Genomic DNA, 18,253 nt, shown 5'->3' on the forward strand with positions numbered 1-18,253 from the left:
CACTCAGGAGCCCCTGAATCAATGCTTTTAAAACTGTCAAATTAGAAAAAGCAAAAACTGGGGTTCCTGGGTGGCTCAGTCAGTTAAGACTTCAGCTCAGGTCATGATCTCAAGGCTCGTGAGTTAGAGCCCTGCATTGGGCTCTGTACTGTGACAACTCAGAACTGGAGCCTGCTTCTGATTCTGTGTCTCCCTCTCTCTCTCTGCCCCTCTCCTGCTTGCACTCTGTCTCTCTCAAAATTAAGAAACATAGAAAAAAGAAGTGACAAAAACTGGTAATTAAAGCCACTCTTTTTTTTTTTTGAAGATGACACCTGTTTGTGAAAAAGGACAGTTGTACCTGGGTTCAGCAAATTTTAGTGAATGATAATCTGTAACATATTTTAAATGGCCTCATCTTTTTAGATCAGTGGTAAAGTATTGACTGAAAATAGATCACTGGTATCTGAAACCAAAAGGAAGGTATTTTGATGGTCAACTTTATTAGAATAAAGAGAAAAAAGAAGAAAAAAGAACTATGATCAAACACCTTTTGAGACAGGAAACCCCAGACCCTAATGCTGGTCTCAGGGCTGTACCCATGAGCAGGTGAAGTGGGAATTACATAGACTAGATGTTTTATTCATGAAGATTAAATTATTTTGACCTAATATATACCTAAATGCAATTGCATGGGATTGCTAATACCTGCGGCCAAGAAAGGAGAGAAGGAGGAAACTTTAAGTGGTCCAAGTGCAGGGCATGTAACATACATTATCTCATTTCGTCCTTTTGGAACCTCTGTGAGTTAGATGTTATTCTCATAGACAATTATAGTGATTATACTAATTCTTGATCACTTACTGTGTAGCAAATATTGCACTAACATTTTACATATGTTTTTAAATCACATTTAATTCTTATAACAACTATATAAATAGTTATGAATGTACCTATTTTATAGATGAGGAAACAGTGTCTTTGAGAGGTGCAGTGAACCACAGCCAAAAAATGATGGAGCTGCTTCTTATTTTGGGGCGCCTGGGTGGTTCAGTCGGTTAAGCGGCCGACTTCGGTTCAGGTCATGATCTCACAGTCTGTGGGTTCGAGCCCCGCGTCGGGCTCTGTGCTGACAGCTCAGAGCCTGGAGCCCGCTTCAGATTCTGTGTCTCCCTCTCTCTCTGCCCCTCCCCTGCTCATGCTCTGTCTCTCTCTGTCGCAAAAATAAATAAAAACATTATATAAAAAAAATTTTAAAGTCCACACTGTCCCACACTGGCTCCCTAACTGTAGATGGGCAGGGTTGAAGGTAAAGATGGGGATGGAAGTGGAATGTGGAGATGGCTGCCAGCCACGTAGTTTGTGTCAACTACACAGGCTGGGGAAAGACTTCATGTTCCAGAGTTTGACTAGCCAGTTTTTGGCTCTCAGCTCTGACATTTTAAGCTGCGTGGACTTTGGGTGAACTCCCTTCCCTCTTCAGACTTTTAAACAGGGAGAAGGATGCCCTACTCACAGTGTTGTTTTGTGTATTAAATGTGATAACATCTATAAAAACATCCAGCAAAATGCCTGCACAGAGCAGGGACCTAGCTATTGAATGAGAGCTTTCTTTGTTTTGTCTACTGATTGGATATTATTTTCAACTGTTCCCAAAGTATGAATGGCCTGTGACCTTGGTTTGATTTTTGAAATGATGCTGCCATCTAGTGAAAACTAACACACATGCTCACATTAACACCTGGCTCTACCAAAGACAATATGGATTAACATGTTTTATAGTCTCACAACACCAGAGCCAGGAGACTGATCGGTACCTGGAGATATGGTCGAGGTCAGTGTCTCCCAAACTGTCTTTGCTGAAAAGCTAGTTAAAATTTTTTTTTTTTACATTTATTTATTTTTTGAGAGACATAGAGAGGCAGAGTACAAGTTGGGAGGGGCAGAGAGAGAAGGAGACACAGAATCTGAAGCAGGCTCCAGGCTCCAAGCTGTCAGCACAGAGGCGGATGCAGGGCTTGAACTCACAAACCGTGAGATCATGACCTGAGCCGAAGTTGGATGCCCAACTGACTGAGCCACCCAGGCACCCCTTGGAAAGGCAGTTTTAAAAATTTCCAACTCCTTGCTGACCAATAATTTTGTAAAATGTAATAAAAATGAATTACTAGGAAAATTGGATAAAAAAGATATGAAAAATACAGATTATTTTTTCTCTTCTAAAAGAGTTTTAAATTATTTCTTTACTTATATTTTATTGAAGTGTAATTGACATACAGTGTTACATTCGTTTCAGGTGTACAACATAGTGATTAGAACAAGTCTCTATGTTATGCTATGCTCATGCAAGTGTGGCTCCCATCTGAATACAAATCATTGAAAAAAATCATTAGATTCAATAACATGCAATTGTTGTAGAAGTTTCTGACCAGTAACTCTCAGTTTCTGTGCTTACCTTCCCTATGGACCCTATAACAAACAGTGAACCATTTGGTTCATGGTTCCCACCTTGAGTAGCATTGCTTTCCCTAAGGCAGCCTGTCTTAGTTCATTAATCCTGGCAGATAGTAAAGGCTGGAAAAACCACCAGTCTGCGTGTACTTTGTCCTTTTCACAAGTAGAGAAACAAACATGAAGAACCAAGTGGATGTGATATTCAGGAGATTGAGGGTCAGCTGAATTCCAGTTTATTCACCTGCAATTGCTTGCAAAGTATTTGGACATAGTTGTATAAATCTGGCTGTTTTGTTTTGTTTTGTTTTTAACAGATAGTCAATATGGCAGCACAGTTAGAGAACATTTCTAGTGAAACTCAGATTTTAACATCTAATGTCAGTAAAATGACTCCTGAGAACATCACTTCTGCTGCTAGAGTGGTCGGACAGATCTTCAACACATCCAGAAATGCTTCCTGTGAGGTAAAACTCACAAGGTTTTAAAAGGGGGGAGGGGAAGAAAAAAAAAGACATGGAAAGACAGACAAAACTAGAAATCCCTTTACTTAGTTCAATAGTAAGTATAATTATACTAAGTATCGTGGGCTGTGATGTTTTCATAGTCAGAACCCTGCACTCTTATTTTGTTTCTGCTTCTGGATCCAAGCATCTGCTTTTGTGTTCTCGGGGTGGGGTAGAGTTTCTGTGAAAGACCTTGCTTTGAGGGGAAATTCAGAAGCCTAAGCTTCCCAATTGACTCAATTTAAATTTCCATCATGCTTTATCTTTATTCTCTCTGCCATCTAAAACTAAACCTTCAATTTTGAAAAACACTTGCCTCTGGATTACCATACCAGTGGTGCCACATGATTCTGCAATAATTCATGATAATGATGATGTATGATGTATGTCTTCTATGATGATGGTTTGGTCCCTTGTTCCTGGCAGGCAAAAGACACTGCTGTATCGACAGTGAGTCAACTTCTAAGTGTCAGTGAAGATGTTTTTCAAGAAGTTCCGGGTGCTTCTCCTGATGATGACGCTTTCACAACGTAAGCACAATTCCAATTGGGAAAGAAAACATTACAAAGTGCTGTGTACCATTAAGACAGGTGTTTTTATTTCTCTCATGGATGCACTAACTAGCTGATTCCTAGAGAATGAAGACTGAAGCCTTGGCTTTCCACCTGATCTTCATGTACTAGACAGGGTGGTATATGTTAACTCTTGGTTCCAGGGGTGTCCCTGGCCTAGGATATAGAGAGCAACTAGGATGATTTAGACTAGACTTCTTTTCCCGGCCTTAGCTGGGCATGGCCAAGGGTCAACCTGCATGCACAATAGGAGCTCTTCCAACTCTTTTCTCAGCATAGAGCTGAAAGGAACAACATAACTTTGCGGGACAAAGCTCCCTACCCACAACTTGGCTATCCTTGAGATACTGGTGTATTTTGGTTAAGCTTTCTTAAGCTTTCCCAAGACTACATTGAAAAAAAAAAAGAATCCAACTCTACCTACTTTCTCTATTTTTGATTCCAGTGGGTTGGCATAGTTTTGGTTGTATATTTATAATAAAACTCATGTACTTTATTATAAAGTTCCCTCACTACGATTCATTATGGTTTTATCTTATACACAGTTTTTTTTGAGTTTTAAAAAATTTAAGTAAATATGCATGCTCATTGTAGAAAAATAAGAAAATATATAGATGAGCAAAATTTTATTTTATTTTATTTTTACTTAAAAATTTTTTAATATCCACTTATTTTTGAGAGAGAGAGAGAGAGAGAGAGAGAGAGAGAGAAAGAGAGAGAGCAGGGGAGGAGCAGAGAGAGAGGGAGACACAGAATCTGAAGCAGGCTCCAGGCTTCAAGCTGACTGTCAGCACAGAGCCCAACATGGGGCTTGAACCCATGAACTGTGAGATCATGACCTGAGCTGAAATCGGATGCTTAACCAACTGGGTCTGAGCCACCCAGACACCCCTAGATGAGCAAAATTCTAAAAATTGTCCCACCTTTATTAACTTGAGGGTATGTATTCTTCCAGACGTTTTCCTCTGTATGTGTGTGTGTTTGTATCATATTACATACTTTACAGATTTATAGCCTGTTTTCGTCATTTAATACTCTATGAATATCTTTTTAATATAAATATCTATACATTTATATCATAAATTTTTATTTTATTATTTTTATTTTCGAGACAGCATGCACAAATGGGGAAGAAGGGCACAGAGACTGAGAGAGAGAGAGAGAGAGAGAGAGAGAGAGAGAGAAACTTAAGCAGTCTCCATGTTGCTCATTCTCATGAACCATGAGATCATGACCTGAACAAAAATCAAGAGTCAGATGTTCAACTTACTGAGTCTCCCAGGTGCCCCTGCATCATAAATTTTAGATACTGCAAAATATGAGTGAACTTTAAGCAATTCCTGCTGAGGGACATTTTGATTACTTCAAGTCTTTTAAAACTTTGAGCAACCAACATTCTTATACACAATCTCTGTTTGCAAGGCCCATTATTTTTCTTAGGAGAAAGTCATGGAAGAACTTACCAGTTTTCTAATTTTTACAGTGTTGAGCCCTCAAAGTAGAAAAAGTACAAAAGCATGAAATGCATAGTACATTCACAAGTTGTAATTCTGAGACCTGGTTGTCATTTCAGCAGTTCAACTGGTGTATTTTATGACTTCAGATTTCAGTAGGAGTCTAGGCCCTTCCAACTGGGAGTGTGGAGATTCCCATTTTTCCTGAAGTTGGAGAAGAAAGTGGCCATGGCACTCAGAGTCTATGTTGAGTGACCATGGATCACTGGAGCGGGCTCCCTCCAGACCTGGAGGCTCTGTGTTTGCAGTCTTGCTAGACAGAGAGGAGAAGAGTGGATGTTTCTGGTGAGAAAGTTGAGGAGACAGCAACTATGAGATTTGGCTGAGAAAGTCATACATCATGATACAGATGAAAGTACTGTCCTGACAATAAGTAATTATGAATTTTACTGGCTTAAGACATGGAGAATCAATTGTGTGTATTTATGTGTAATATCCAAATGGCTTCAGAGGAGGTGGTTAGAGGATAAAAATTTTAAATATGGGACACACTGAAACATGAAATGTAACCACACTCATAGTAATTCTTCCCATTCTGCATTTCTAGTCGACTTACTTTTTCTAATCCCATTGTGAAAGCTGACCCTCTCCCATGTGATCTTGTATATAAGCCCTGTGGACTCAGGTCCTTATTCACTCAGATAAGGCTGTTGCCTCAGCCTCCAGGCCCCAGCCTCCCACACTAGTACTCCTCAAGAGCTGCCAACAGAGGTGACCTCTAATACAGTCTCTGGGGAAGGAAACTAATTCCTTTCCAAACTCTGTCCCCTCAACCTGGGCCTACACACAGGGTCTCCTGACAGATACCAGGCTTCAGTTACTCATCTCCCTTTGACTTCTACCTTCTTTCACTTACAGTTTCTGGTTTGCATCCCTAAGCTACTGGACTCCCCTTCTCAACTTATGGAGAGAAGCGGACAGTGTGAGACTAAAACTCCTTAAGTGGAGAAGGGGAGTCTGGTGAAGTTCTCTAACATCCATTCATCCATTCTCTTGGTCTGAGTTGGGAGGAGCCTGGACAAAGTCTCTGCTGTTAAGGGCACCCTGCTACAATCAGTGAATCTAAGACTTCATTTTTCCATTTTGACCACGTGCTGCAAAGACTGACCCATAACCCTGGAACTCTGCCCTCAAATTCAAGCCCATAATTGTCCTTGTTTACCTATTTTTGGGAATACAAAACTGCTTCCCTAATACTGACCACTTTGTACATTTACATTTCACATTTTTATTTGTAATCTTGTTCCAACCAGCCTTCTTTGGTTAAAAGATCCTCACTTAGATTATTTTGACCAGAAATTTATTGTAAAGAAGCTTATGGAATCTCATGGGAACCTAAGAACAGTACCATAATATGGCAGGACTTTATGGATCCCAGAGTAAGGGGGTGGCAGGGCATCCAAGGCAGTTTTGAAGGTCCCAGTAAAGGAGTTTGTGGGCCTTCCTTCTAGGAGAATATAATGGTTATGGCGACAGACTTTGGAGTCAAATAGTCCTGGGTTCAATCTTAGCATTGTTATTTAGTAGGTCCATGATTTTGGCCAAATTCATATCTTTTGGAAAAGCCTCAGATTCTTCAGTATAATATGGGAGTAACTGTGGGACTCACTTCAGTAAGATTCTTGTGAAGCTTAACTGAGATAGTATATGTAAGTAACTAGCACGATAACTGACTTACACACATTAAGTCTTGAAAAAAAAACAAAAAACATTGGCAGTTGTCTTTATAATTAATATGACTCAGTAAACATGTATGTTTCATTCTTACTTCTAGTTTCTGCTCTGTCATAAATTGACCCTGTTGTTTATAACATTGGGGAAATAGTTTAAAACAGAATCTTTTCCCAACCCAGAAATGCTCTCCACAAAGACAGTAGAGAAAGAAAACACTTTTTATCGCATAAGCATTAAAGCAGAATGTGATGTGTATCATAGGCAAACACTAAGAGATTTTAGATGGAAAGGAGTCTCACTGCTTTATATAGCCAACCAGATATATCCCATTACATACAAGTTTTCAGGTAATCAATAACTAATCCTCAATTAAGAGAACTTAACAGCACTATTTGTCACACATAGTTCATCCTAGGTTAACCTGGTAATTGAGGTGACCATTTGTATTAGCTAACTGACTTTATTCAGAGGAAGAACAAACTTCACATATCTTTATGACAGGAGGTAGCTTTGCAACTTGGAGCAAGGTACCCACCCACTAAAATTAGGCTCCTACCCTCCACAGAAACTGGAAAATAGGGGCGCTAACTCCCTTGATGCTTACATTTCAAAAAGATGGCTTCCATGTCCTTGCAAAAGACATTCCTAGGTCATAAATTGACAAAATGCCCATCTATCTTTCTTCTTTTCTTTTTTTTTTTTAAATTTTTAATGTTTATTTATTTTTGAGAGAGAGAGAGTGAGAGAGACAGAGTATGAGCAGGGGAGGGACAGAAAGAGAGGGAGACACAGAATCTGAAGCAGGCTTCAGGCTCTGAACCATCAGCACAGAGCAAGATACAGGGCTTGAACCCACAAACTGTGAGATTATGACCTGAGCCGAAGTCAGATGCTTAACCGACTGAGCCCCCCAGACGCCCTGCCATCTAGCTTACAAAAGAATTTATTTATATTTCAAAGAGAGGAGAAAGTACTTACAAAGTACTTTACAAAGTAAATGCTCATAGGAAAAGGAAGAGAGAGAAATTTCTTCTCTTATTTTCAACAGGAAAGTTAAGCCTCTTATTTTTAATTTGTATTTGTCTTTACAATGACAGAATGACCTCTCTGGTCCCCTCTAAACCATGGTTGTCCTGATATGACTATGACACTAACTTGAAAATTCCTGGGTGAAAGAATCTGATTGCTTCTTCTAGTCATTTGTGCTGGTTTTGGTCAGCCTCTGCGTTGGGTACCCTGAGGCAGAGCATGCATCTCTAATACAATCAGCGATGGCAAGAGGAGGGAAGAATCACATGGAAGAAAAATACAGCCTTGAAAGTGGCTGTGACTAGAGCAACCCTTGAAAAGTGGTTATGGACCCTGCAGTCACTGCCATATATCTAGTACATTGTTCCCTTTAGCCTTCAAATGCCTGAGGGAGCACCTCTTGCTATCTCCAGTGTTTCATAGGGTACTGACCTCTTAGTAGGTGCTCAACAGATATTGTTTGATTGACAAATGTACAAAATATGCTCTTAGAAGATTAGAATTTTGTTAGGCATTCCTTCTGTTGAAAGCAGCTCTGGAGTATGACTTATTCTTTACATGGAGTATGGTTGTTATTCTTTATACTTTAGTGTGAATTGCTAAAAATTCATAAAACGGAGTTATGAATAGAAAACATTTAAAACAGAGAAAGCAACTCAAATGGTTCCATATGAATGATTGTCACATTCTCTTTATAAAAACAATCTTTAATTATTTTAAAGTTTATTTCTTTATTATGTTACTTGGGGAAGGGAAAAATACTTTAGTGGACAAAATAAAAATTTAGAATATGGAACAACTACATTTTAATGAAATCCCTTCTTTCTAGGAAAACTAGATTGAACCATTTATCTTAGATATAGAGATTTTGTTTTGTCAAGTACAGAAATAGTACAAATATTTCTTAAAGCAAACAAGGAAAAGAAAAGGTCTTATGACTTTTCTTGGAGAACACCAAATTGACAGGTTCTCCCCACTCCCTCCAACCTTCTATCTAATCTGTCTTTGAAGTTATCCAAAGTAGAAAAGAATATAGTGGAAACCTGCAATGTTTAGTTAATAACTGAGGCTGCGAGCTCAAAGATGTACTCTTACATGGTTCCAAATGAATTGTTGCATCTGGAACCACCAACTCACAAGAGATGCTTGAGACCTGAAGGGGTTCACGTGAGAGAAGAGAAGGGAGTTGAATAAGTGGAAATTGATTCTCACCACTGTAGAAGCAAGAAGCACATGTCCGGTCAATGATGGGTAGCAACACCACCCTTTTGTGAAGAGCAGCACAATAAAGATTATTTCTATGGGGAGATTTGTCTTTCTTGAGTTCCAGCTGTCTGGAATCTATATACAGGGTATCTTTCAGGGGAGAGAGTCCACCAGAACTTTAGAAAAATTATATGTAACAAAGAAAGACTCTGGTGAAGAAAATAAATTATTTTAAGTTGATTGTGCCATTGTGTGATCACATGAGTTCTGTGGTCATGCCTTTCTACTGGAATGTGGGAGAGAACACATACCACTGATTTTTATGACAAATCTATAGAATATTATGTTGTTATGTTTTATTCTATACAGGCTTATTCAACAAATGGAGAGTTATTCCTTGTCTTTGAATAACACTTCAGTGGTGAAACCTAATGTAGCAGTACAGACTGTTTTATTCTCTACCAAAAGCACTGTGCTCTTCTCTGTGAAGAAAGGTGAGGTGTTTATCTCATGTACTTATGATAGCAGAGAGCATTCTGCTATCAACCATGAACATTGCCCTATTTGTGAAAATGTTGACTTAAAATTCTACTTTTCTCCCTCTCACAGGAGATAGTGATTCTCTCATTTCTGGTTCCATAACTGTGGACACAAATGTGAGCAACCCTAATCCAGATGCAGAGACTGAACTTCAAATTTTGCTCAATACCTCAAAAAGTAGGTCTCAAACTTTGTTTCAGTAAAAAATACCCTCAAATTTATGGAATTAGTAACTTAAAATCCACTGAGTGAAAAATAATGTTTACTTAGTTTCATACTGAGTAATTTGCATTTGAGTTCATTTGAGCTCTGACAAATTATGGTAATCTCTACTATTCTGGATGATAGAGATGATTTCTTTCTCTCTTTTTTTTTCTTCAAAAGCCTTGGAGCAGAGTTGAAATACTCTGATCGTGGACACAGATCTTTTTTTTCTAATAAAAATCTAGCTAATGCAGGTCTGTTTTACACTTAAAAATACATTTAAAAATATTTGGTCACAAATTCTGCCCATATTTACTAGTGGCATGGCATTTACAGGCACGGATTCATCCTATGGGCCTGCCTCAGGATATTTTATGTAACTGACACAGTCACCATCTTGTGGCAACAGATTTTAGCTATCTCCACTACTATGGTACTTAACCTATCATCTTGCATACGGCCCTTCAGGAATTTTTATGTCTAACATGAAATGTTGGTACTTTTCAAAGTCTAAAAAAAGTGATTATTTTGACAATAACAATAAGCAAAATAGGCACACACATTGCTTTATTCTCTCCCCAAATAAAAAAAAAATCTGATACTAGGAAGTATACATTTTAGAATTAATAATGGCACTACTAAGGAAGAAGCAGGTATTATTCGTGTGTCTGGCATGCTGTGGAATTTTGCTTCCATTTGCTTTGGATACATGCTTTGTTAAGGAGAGACTAAATCTAAGTCTTTTTTGTTCTTTCTATGTTTTTCTTTTAATTAAAGAATATTTCATGCATATAGAAAAGTACAGAAAATAATGTAAGCACACCTATGTACCCACCAACAAGGCAAACTGATGTCAAATTTTGCTATGTTTGCTTCAGACCCCCTAAAAAAAAAGAAGATATTACAGCTGCACCTGAAGTTCTGTGCCCTATCTTTTCCCATCTCTCCTCCCCAGAAATAACATCTATCTGAAGTTGGTACGCTTCATTTTTATGTTTGTCTTTAAACTTGTGCTACATATTTATATATCTATACATAAAATAGTCTATTTTGCAGGTGTTTAAAATATTTACATAAGTGGTATCATGTTGTATGGAACTTGCTTTTTTAAATTTTAATTTAATTAATTTTTTTTTGGAACTTGCTTTTTTTGAAAACTAAACATCTCTTTTTGGAGATTTATTCATATGTTATCTTAACTTTTGCCTATCTGATAAATATGTTATGAGTATTTTTATATTCCTTTTGCAGCTTTGAAGTTCAATGATACATTAGATTTTTTTCCTTCCTTTACTTGAACATCTTTTCATGTGTTATTAGACATTCTGATTTTCTACTCTGTGACTTGCCTATTCAAACACTATGATCATTTCTCTACTGGCTTTTTGTTTGTCTTTTTCTTATTGGTCATTAGAAGTTCTTTGTGTACTCTGAACACAAAGTTATATATTTGTTATATATAAGTCACAAATATCTTTCCTCCAGTCTGTAGCAATGACATGGATGGAACTAGAGTGTATTATGCTAAGCAAAATAAGTCAGTCAGAGAAAGACAAATGCCATATGATGTCACTCATATGTGGAATTTAAGAAACAAAACATAGAGGGAGGGAATAAAAAAAGAGAGAGAGGGAGGCAAACCATAAGAGACTCTTAACTATAGAGAACAATCTGAGAGTCGATGGAGGTGAGGTGGGTGGAGGGATGGGCTAAATGGGTATTAAGGAGGGCATTTGTTATGATAAGCACTGGCTGTTATACATAACTGATGAATTACTAAATTCTACTCCTGAAACCAATATTACATTATATGTTAACTAACTAGATTTTAAATAAAAACTTGAAAGAAAAAACTGTCAGGAAGGTATATCCAGAAATACAGATATTTAAAAAAATTATAGGTAAATAGAATTTCTTCTAGTGAATCTGAAGATCTAGTTGAAAGTGATTGTTTTCTAATAAATGAGCAAAATACTGTAGGAATGAGGAGAGGGGTAAGCAAGAATTTTCATTTTTTAATTTATATATTTCTATAGATTTGACCTTTAAATCAACCATGTCATTCTTTTGTAAAAAACAATAATAATGAAAAGAAGCCTTACTGAATTTTTAGGGTTAACTTTGTTATCTAGTGTTGAGAAGGAACAATTTGGTAAGGTCAATGTGCCATGTAAAAACTCTGTAAACCAACGTCTTTATTTCTGGGTAGAGGATAGAACAACATGGCTGGCTGTGGAGGACATTTTAGGAGTCGTCAGGACATTGTCTGCCTATCTATGCAATCACACTGAATATGCTGGCTCACTGCCAGGGTTTTAGTTTTCCCGATATCACTAGTAAAAGCAGAGTTTAGAAAATTATTTCAGTCTAAAATGTGTAATTATTTTTGTTGCTTCTGTTTTAAATATGACAACAGTTGTACAAAGTGTTAAGAGGCATTCCTCAGGTTGTTCTGTTTGACCACTGCCATGACCAGCCTCCATACAAAAACCCTCTGCTGTGGCCATGCTTTTCTAGGGCCTCTGAGGAATAGCTGACCGCTTTTTCCAGCCCCCTGAAGAAATATGTCACAATAGCCTTTCAGCCTCGGGAAAGACCTGTGATCATCATGAAGTAGTCAATAGTTCAAGAGATGATGGAAAGTATCTGGCTCCACTGAAACAGTCCCTAATATGTGCAACGTGAGCTCCTGGCTCTGTGGCTGAATAGACTGGTTTCTGCTCAGTCCCTTTTAACAGGACACAGAACTCACAGACCACTTTTCTAGGCACAGCTGCCTCCATATTCACTCACTGTTTCTGGTCTGATGTCTTAACAGTGGGTAAAGAGACATGGCTTTAGGCTACCTGAATGTCATGTTCACTCTTGCTGCATAGAAAGCAAGATGTTATTTTTATACATGAGATCCTCACAATACCTCCTTGAGGTGGATTAGGTAGAAACTTTTGTCCCTATTTAGAAGGTAAGGAATCTGAAACTCAGGAAAAAAAATTAACGTGAGTGGAATGGCAAGCCACAGGTTATATATGTTAATTACATATTGCAATTGAAGAAAGATTCAGCCAGCAAACCATTTTTACTGTACTTTACTCAAAGATAAGCAGCCATGCAGTTGAACAATGACATGGGACTTTGTTTTTTGTTTGCCCTTAGGTTCATTTGTTGATTTTAGTTTTTATTTATTTTTTTTTCTTCACAGGTAACACAAAATGTGGCTTTATAGTGTATCAAAACAGCAAGTTTTTCCGATCAAACATTTTTAAACCTAAATCAAATTTTAGTCAAAAAATTATCTCAGGCAAAACTGATGAAACAAAAAAAGATCAGAGAACTTCTGTTGAAATTGTCTTTAACCCAAGGGTGAGTTTTCCCACTAACAACAAAAAAAATTCTGTCCACTTTTGATTACAAAAGCAGGGTTGGTTGGGCAAAAGAAATCTACAGAAAAACCCTTTATTTTTTTAAGTTTTTGTTTAAATTCCTGTTAGTTAACACACAGTGTAACATTAGTTTCATGTGTATAATATAGTTATTTCACAGGAAAATTCTGTGAAAGATTCTTTGAAAATATTCGTTTATACCTTCTCCCACCTATGTTTTTGTCAGACTAGCTAAATGCAAAATGAACTAATTTGAATTTCATATCCTTTTCCCTCCTCCCTAATCTATAATGAAGATGTTACACTTAGTACATACCTAATTGATTTCTAATATGCTTATCTTCTTCTATTTTATTTTTTTCTACCTGGTGAAGTATTTAAAAAGAAATTAGTTGTAATTGTTTCAATTTACAGTATGATCCAAAAACGTTCCAAATTCATTCCTATGCCTGTGTCTATTGGAATTTTATAAAAAAGGATTGGGACACAAATGGCTGTCACAAACGGAGGGGCACTGATGAATTCTTGTATTGCCACTGCAACCATACTACGAATTTTGCTGTATTAATGGTAAGGATGTACATAGTAATCTCTTTCGGGCCAAGAATTTTCCTTATACACAGCTCTGGTATATACTAAGTTGGAGATACCTTTGGGGCTTATTTTGCATAGAAATTCAACCTAGATTACACGGAAAAACAGGGAATGGAGTGATGACTTAAAAAGGAAGTTCTGGTAAAAGCAAGTAAATAGAGCTTTTTACAGTATGGTCTCAGGGTGGGTGAGTTCAGCACTGTGCATTTATTAGTGAGAAGGGAGCCCATATGCAAAAGAGGAGCTGACAGACTCCATTCAACTAACTCACATGTGAAACTTGAAGTTGTTATAGCCAGAGGTAAGGCTGTATAGTCTGTGCCGAGGGTGGGTTTAATGCATACTTGACTATGGGTGGGCAGTTTAAATAAGTTACTCAAAGCTTTTTCCACTGGAATAATCTACGTTGCTAAGTTTATGTTAGAAGATAAAAGAGGAAAAACTCTTGAATTTATCCAATTTGTTCCATAGTTCCTTTATGTATTCCTTAAAGCTTAAAAGCAATTTTTTTAAAAATATGAATATAGTTGACACACAATGTTACATTAGTTTCAGGTGTACAACATAGTGATTCGACACGTTTCTACATTAGGCTGTGCTCACCACAAGTGGAGCTATCATCTGCCACCTTTCAATGCTACCACAGTACCACTGACTATATTCCTTATGCTTTGCCTTTTATTCCTGTAATTATTTATTCCATAACTGAAAGCCTGTATTTCTCACTCCCTTCACTCATTTTGTTCATCCTCCATTCTCTGCCCTCTGGCAACATCAGTTTATTCTCTGTACTTACAGGTCCGATTATGCTTTTTGTTTGTTTATTCAAGTGTTTTTGTTTTTAGATTTCACATGAGTGAAATGATATGGCATTTTTCTTTCTCAGTCTGACTTATGTCCCTTAGCATAATACCCTCGAAGTCCACCCATGTTGTTGCAAATGGCACAATCTCATCCTTTTTTATGACTTCATAATATTTCATCATACAAACATACCACATCTTCCTTATCCATTCATCTATTAATGTATTCCTTATATCTTTTAGCTCCAAAGCTACCCTGTGTGATAACTGATAACACTTAGCTCTGATGTTCAGCTAAAAATGCACCTTTGAAAGTTCTTGGGTTGACTCTTTTAAGAGAGAAACTTTTGTTTGTTCTATTTTCAGAAATGCATTATTCTGGTAAAACCAAAAATGTTAGTTTTTACACTTGATGGAATGCTTTTAAATGTAATGTAATGGGGAAGGATGCAGTGTCTTACACTTATTGATACTATGAATCTTCCTGAGACAAGCAGATGTTTCCATTCTCCACTAAATGTGATGTAGCTATATTTGGGAAGCCAATAGAGATCAGAACATACTGGCACAACATAGGATATCAAATGTTGGAAACTTTCTTTATAAAAAAAATTATTGCATACATTTTTATTTATTTTTTTAAATTTTATTTAAATCCAAGTTAGTTAACATATCGTGTAATAATGGTTTCAGAAGTAGAATTTAGTGATTCATCCCTTACATATAACACCCAGTGCTCATCCCAACAAGTGTCTTTCTTAATATCCATCACGCATTTAGCCCATTCCCTCACCCACCTCCCCTCCAGCAGCTCTCAGCTTGTTCTCTGTATTTAAAAGTCTCTCATGGTTTGCCCCCCTCTCTGTTTTTATCTTATTTTTCCTTCCCTTCCCCTTTGTTCATCTGTTTTGTTTCTTTTTTTTTTTTTTAATTTTTTTTTCAACGTTTATTTATTTTGGGGACAGAGAGAGACAGAGCATGAACGGGGGAGGGGCAGAGAGAGAGGGAGACACAGAATCTGAAACAGGCTCCAGGCTCTGAGCCATCAGCCCAGAGCCCGACGCGGGGCTCGAACTCACGGACCGCGAGATCGTGACCTGGCTGAAGTCGGACGCTTAACCGACTGCGCCACCCAGGCTCCCCTGTTTTGTTTCTTAAATTCCAATTATGAATAAAATTTTATGATATTTGTCTTTTTCTGACTGACTGACTTATTTTACTTAGCATAATACATTCTAGTTCCATCCATGTTGTTGCAAAAGGCAAGATTTCATTCTTTTTGATCACAGAGTAATATTCTATGTATATGTGTGTGTGTGTGTGTGTGTGTGTGTGTGTGTGTGCATATATATATATATATATATATGCCATTTCTTCTTTATCCATTCGTCAGTCAATGGATATTTGGGTTCTTGCCATAATTTGGCTATTGTTGATAGTGCTGCTATAAATATTGGGGTGCATGTGACCCTTGAAATCAGCATTTTGGTATCATTTGGATAAATACCTAATAGTGCAATTGCTGGGTCATCGGATAGTTCTATTTTTAATTATTTGAGGAACCTCCACACTGTTCTTTAGAGGTGGCTGCACCAGTTTGCATTCCCAGCAGCAGTGCAAAAGGGTTCCCCTTTCTCTACATCCTTGCCAACATCTGTGATATCCTGAGTTGTTAATTTCAGCCATTCTGACAGGTGTGAGGTGGTATCTCATTGTGATTTTCATTTGTATTTCCCTGATGATGGGTGAAGTTGAGCATTTTTTCATGTGTCTGTTAGCCATCTAGATGTACTCTTTAGAAAAGTGTCTGTTCATGTTTTTTGCCCGTTTCTTCACTGGATTCTTGGATTTTTGGATGTTGAGTTTGGTAACTTCTTTATAGATTTTGGATACTAACCCTTTATCTGATATGTCATTTGCAAATATCTTCTCCCATTCCATCAGTTGCCTTTTAGTTTTGATTGTTTCCTTCACTGTGCAGAAGCTTTTTATCTTGAAGAAGTTCCAATAGTTCATTTTTGCTTTTGTTTCCCTTGCCTCAAGGCAAGTAAGAAGTTGCTATGGATGAGGTTAGAGGTTGTTGCCTGTTTTCTCCTCAAGGATTTTAATGGTTTCCTGTCTCACAATTGGGTCTTTCATCCATTTTGAGTTTTTTGTGTGTGTATAGTGTAAGAAAGTAATCCAGGTTTATTTTTCTGCATGTTTCTGTCCAATTTTCCCAACATGATTTGCTGAAAAGACTGTCTTTTCTATTGGACGTTCTTTCTTGCTTTGTCAGAGATTAGTTGACCATATGTTTGTGGGTCCATTTCTGGGGTCTCTATTCTGTCCATTGATCTATGTGTCTGTTTTGTGCCAGTACCATACTGTCTTGATGATTATAGCTTTGTAACAAAGCTTGAGGCCCAGAATTGTGATGTCTCCAGCTTTGGTTTTATTTTTCAAGATTACTTTGGGGTCTTTTCTGATTCCATACGAATTTTTGAATTTTGTGCTCTAGCTCTGAAGAATGCTGTTTATTTTGATAGGGATTGTGTTGAATGTGTAGATTCAACAATTGTTGAATTGTATTTGTACAACAATTGTAATTGTGTATTTTAACAATATTTGTTCTTCTAATACATGAGCACGGAATGTTTTTCCATTTCTTTATGTCTTCTTCAATTTCTTTCATAACTTTTGTAGAATTTTCAGTGTACAGATATTTCTTTGGTTAGGTTTATTCCTAGGTATTTTACAGTTTTTGGTGTAACTGTAAATGGAATATATTCCTTGATTTCTCTTTTTGCTTCTTCAATATTGGTGTATAGAAGTGCAACCAATTTCTGTACATTGATTTTCTATCCTGCAACTTTGCTGAATTCATGGATCAGTTCTAGAAGTTTTTTGGTAGTGTCTTTCAGGTTTTCCATGTAAAGTAGCATGTCATCTGTGAAGAGTGAAAGTTTGACTTCTTCCTTACTGATTTTGATGCATTTTATTTCTTTTTGTTGTCTGATTGCTTAAGCTAGGACTTCCAACACTGTGTTGAACAACAATGGTGAAAGTGGACATCCCTGTCATGTTCCCGACATTAGGGGGAAAGCTCTCAGTTTTTCCCCATCGAGGATGATATTAGCTGTGGGTCTTTTGTATATAGCCTTTATGATCTTGAGGTATGTTCCTTCTATCCCTGCTTTCTTGAGGGTTGTTATTAAGAAAGGGTGCTGTATTTTATCAAATGCTTTTTCTACATCTATTGAGAGGATCATGTGGTTCTTATCCTTTCTTTTATTGATGTGATGTATCTCACTGATTGACTTGCAGATATTGAACCACTCCTGCAGCCCAGGAATAAATCTCACTTGATTGTGATGAGTAATTCCTTTAATGTATTGTTGGATTTGGTTTGCTATTATCTGGCTGAGAATTTTTGCATCCATGTTCATCAGGGAGATTGTCTGTAATTCTCCTTTTTAGTGGGGTCTTTGTCTGGTTTTGAAATCAAGGTAATGCTGGCTTTGTAGAATGAGTTTGGAATTTTCCTTCCATTTCTATTTTTTGTAACGGCCTCAAAAGAACAGATATTAATGCTTCTTCAAATGTTTAGTAGAATTCCCCTGGGAAGCCATTTGGCCCTGGACTCTTGTTTTTTGGGAATTTTTTTATTACTGATTCAATTTCTTTATGGTTATGGGTCTGTGTAAATTTTCTATTTCTCCCTGTTTTAGTTTGGTAGTTTATATGCTTTTAAGAATTTGTGCATTTCCTTCAGATTGCCCAATTTGTTGGCATATAATTGCTTATAATATTCTCTTATAA

General features: G+C 37.2%; 1 protein-coding gene across 3 annotated transcripts in view; it reads left to right on the top strand.

Moving 5' to 3' along the window:
* ADGRG7 (adhesion G protein-coupled receptor G7) overlaps positions 1-18,253 on the top strand; it is a 97,691-nt gene that overhangs the window by 37,277 nt on the left and 42,161 nt on the right. For all 3 annotated transcript variants that reach the window (XM_045501796.1, XM_045501795.1, XM_045501797.1), the window contains 6 exons: positions 2,748-2,897; positions 3,363-3,466; positions 9,301-9,425; positions 9,541-9,648; positions 12,875-13,035; positions 13,470-13,625. In XM_045501796.1, the coding sequence (XP_045357752.1) occupies positions 2,748-2,897; positions 3,363-3,466; positions 9,301-9,425; positions 9,541-9,648; positions 12,875-13,035; positions 13,470-13,625 (804 nt within the window). The remainder of the gene's footprint in view (positions 1-2,747; positions 2,898-3,362; positions 3,467-9,300; positions 9,426-9,540; positions 9,649-12,874; positions 13,036-13,469; positions 13,626-18,253) is intronic.

This window comes from Leopardus geoffroyi, chromosome C2 (assembly GCF_018350155.1).
Source record: "Leopardus geoffroyi isolate Oge1 chromosome C2, O.geoffroyi_Oge1_pat1.0, whole genome shotgun sequence".
Lineage (NCBI taxonomy): Eukaryota > Metazoa > Chordata > Mammalia > Carnivora > Felidae > Leopardus > Leopardus geoffroyi.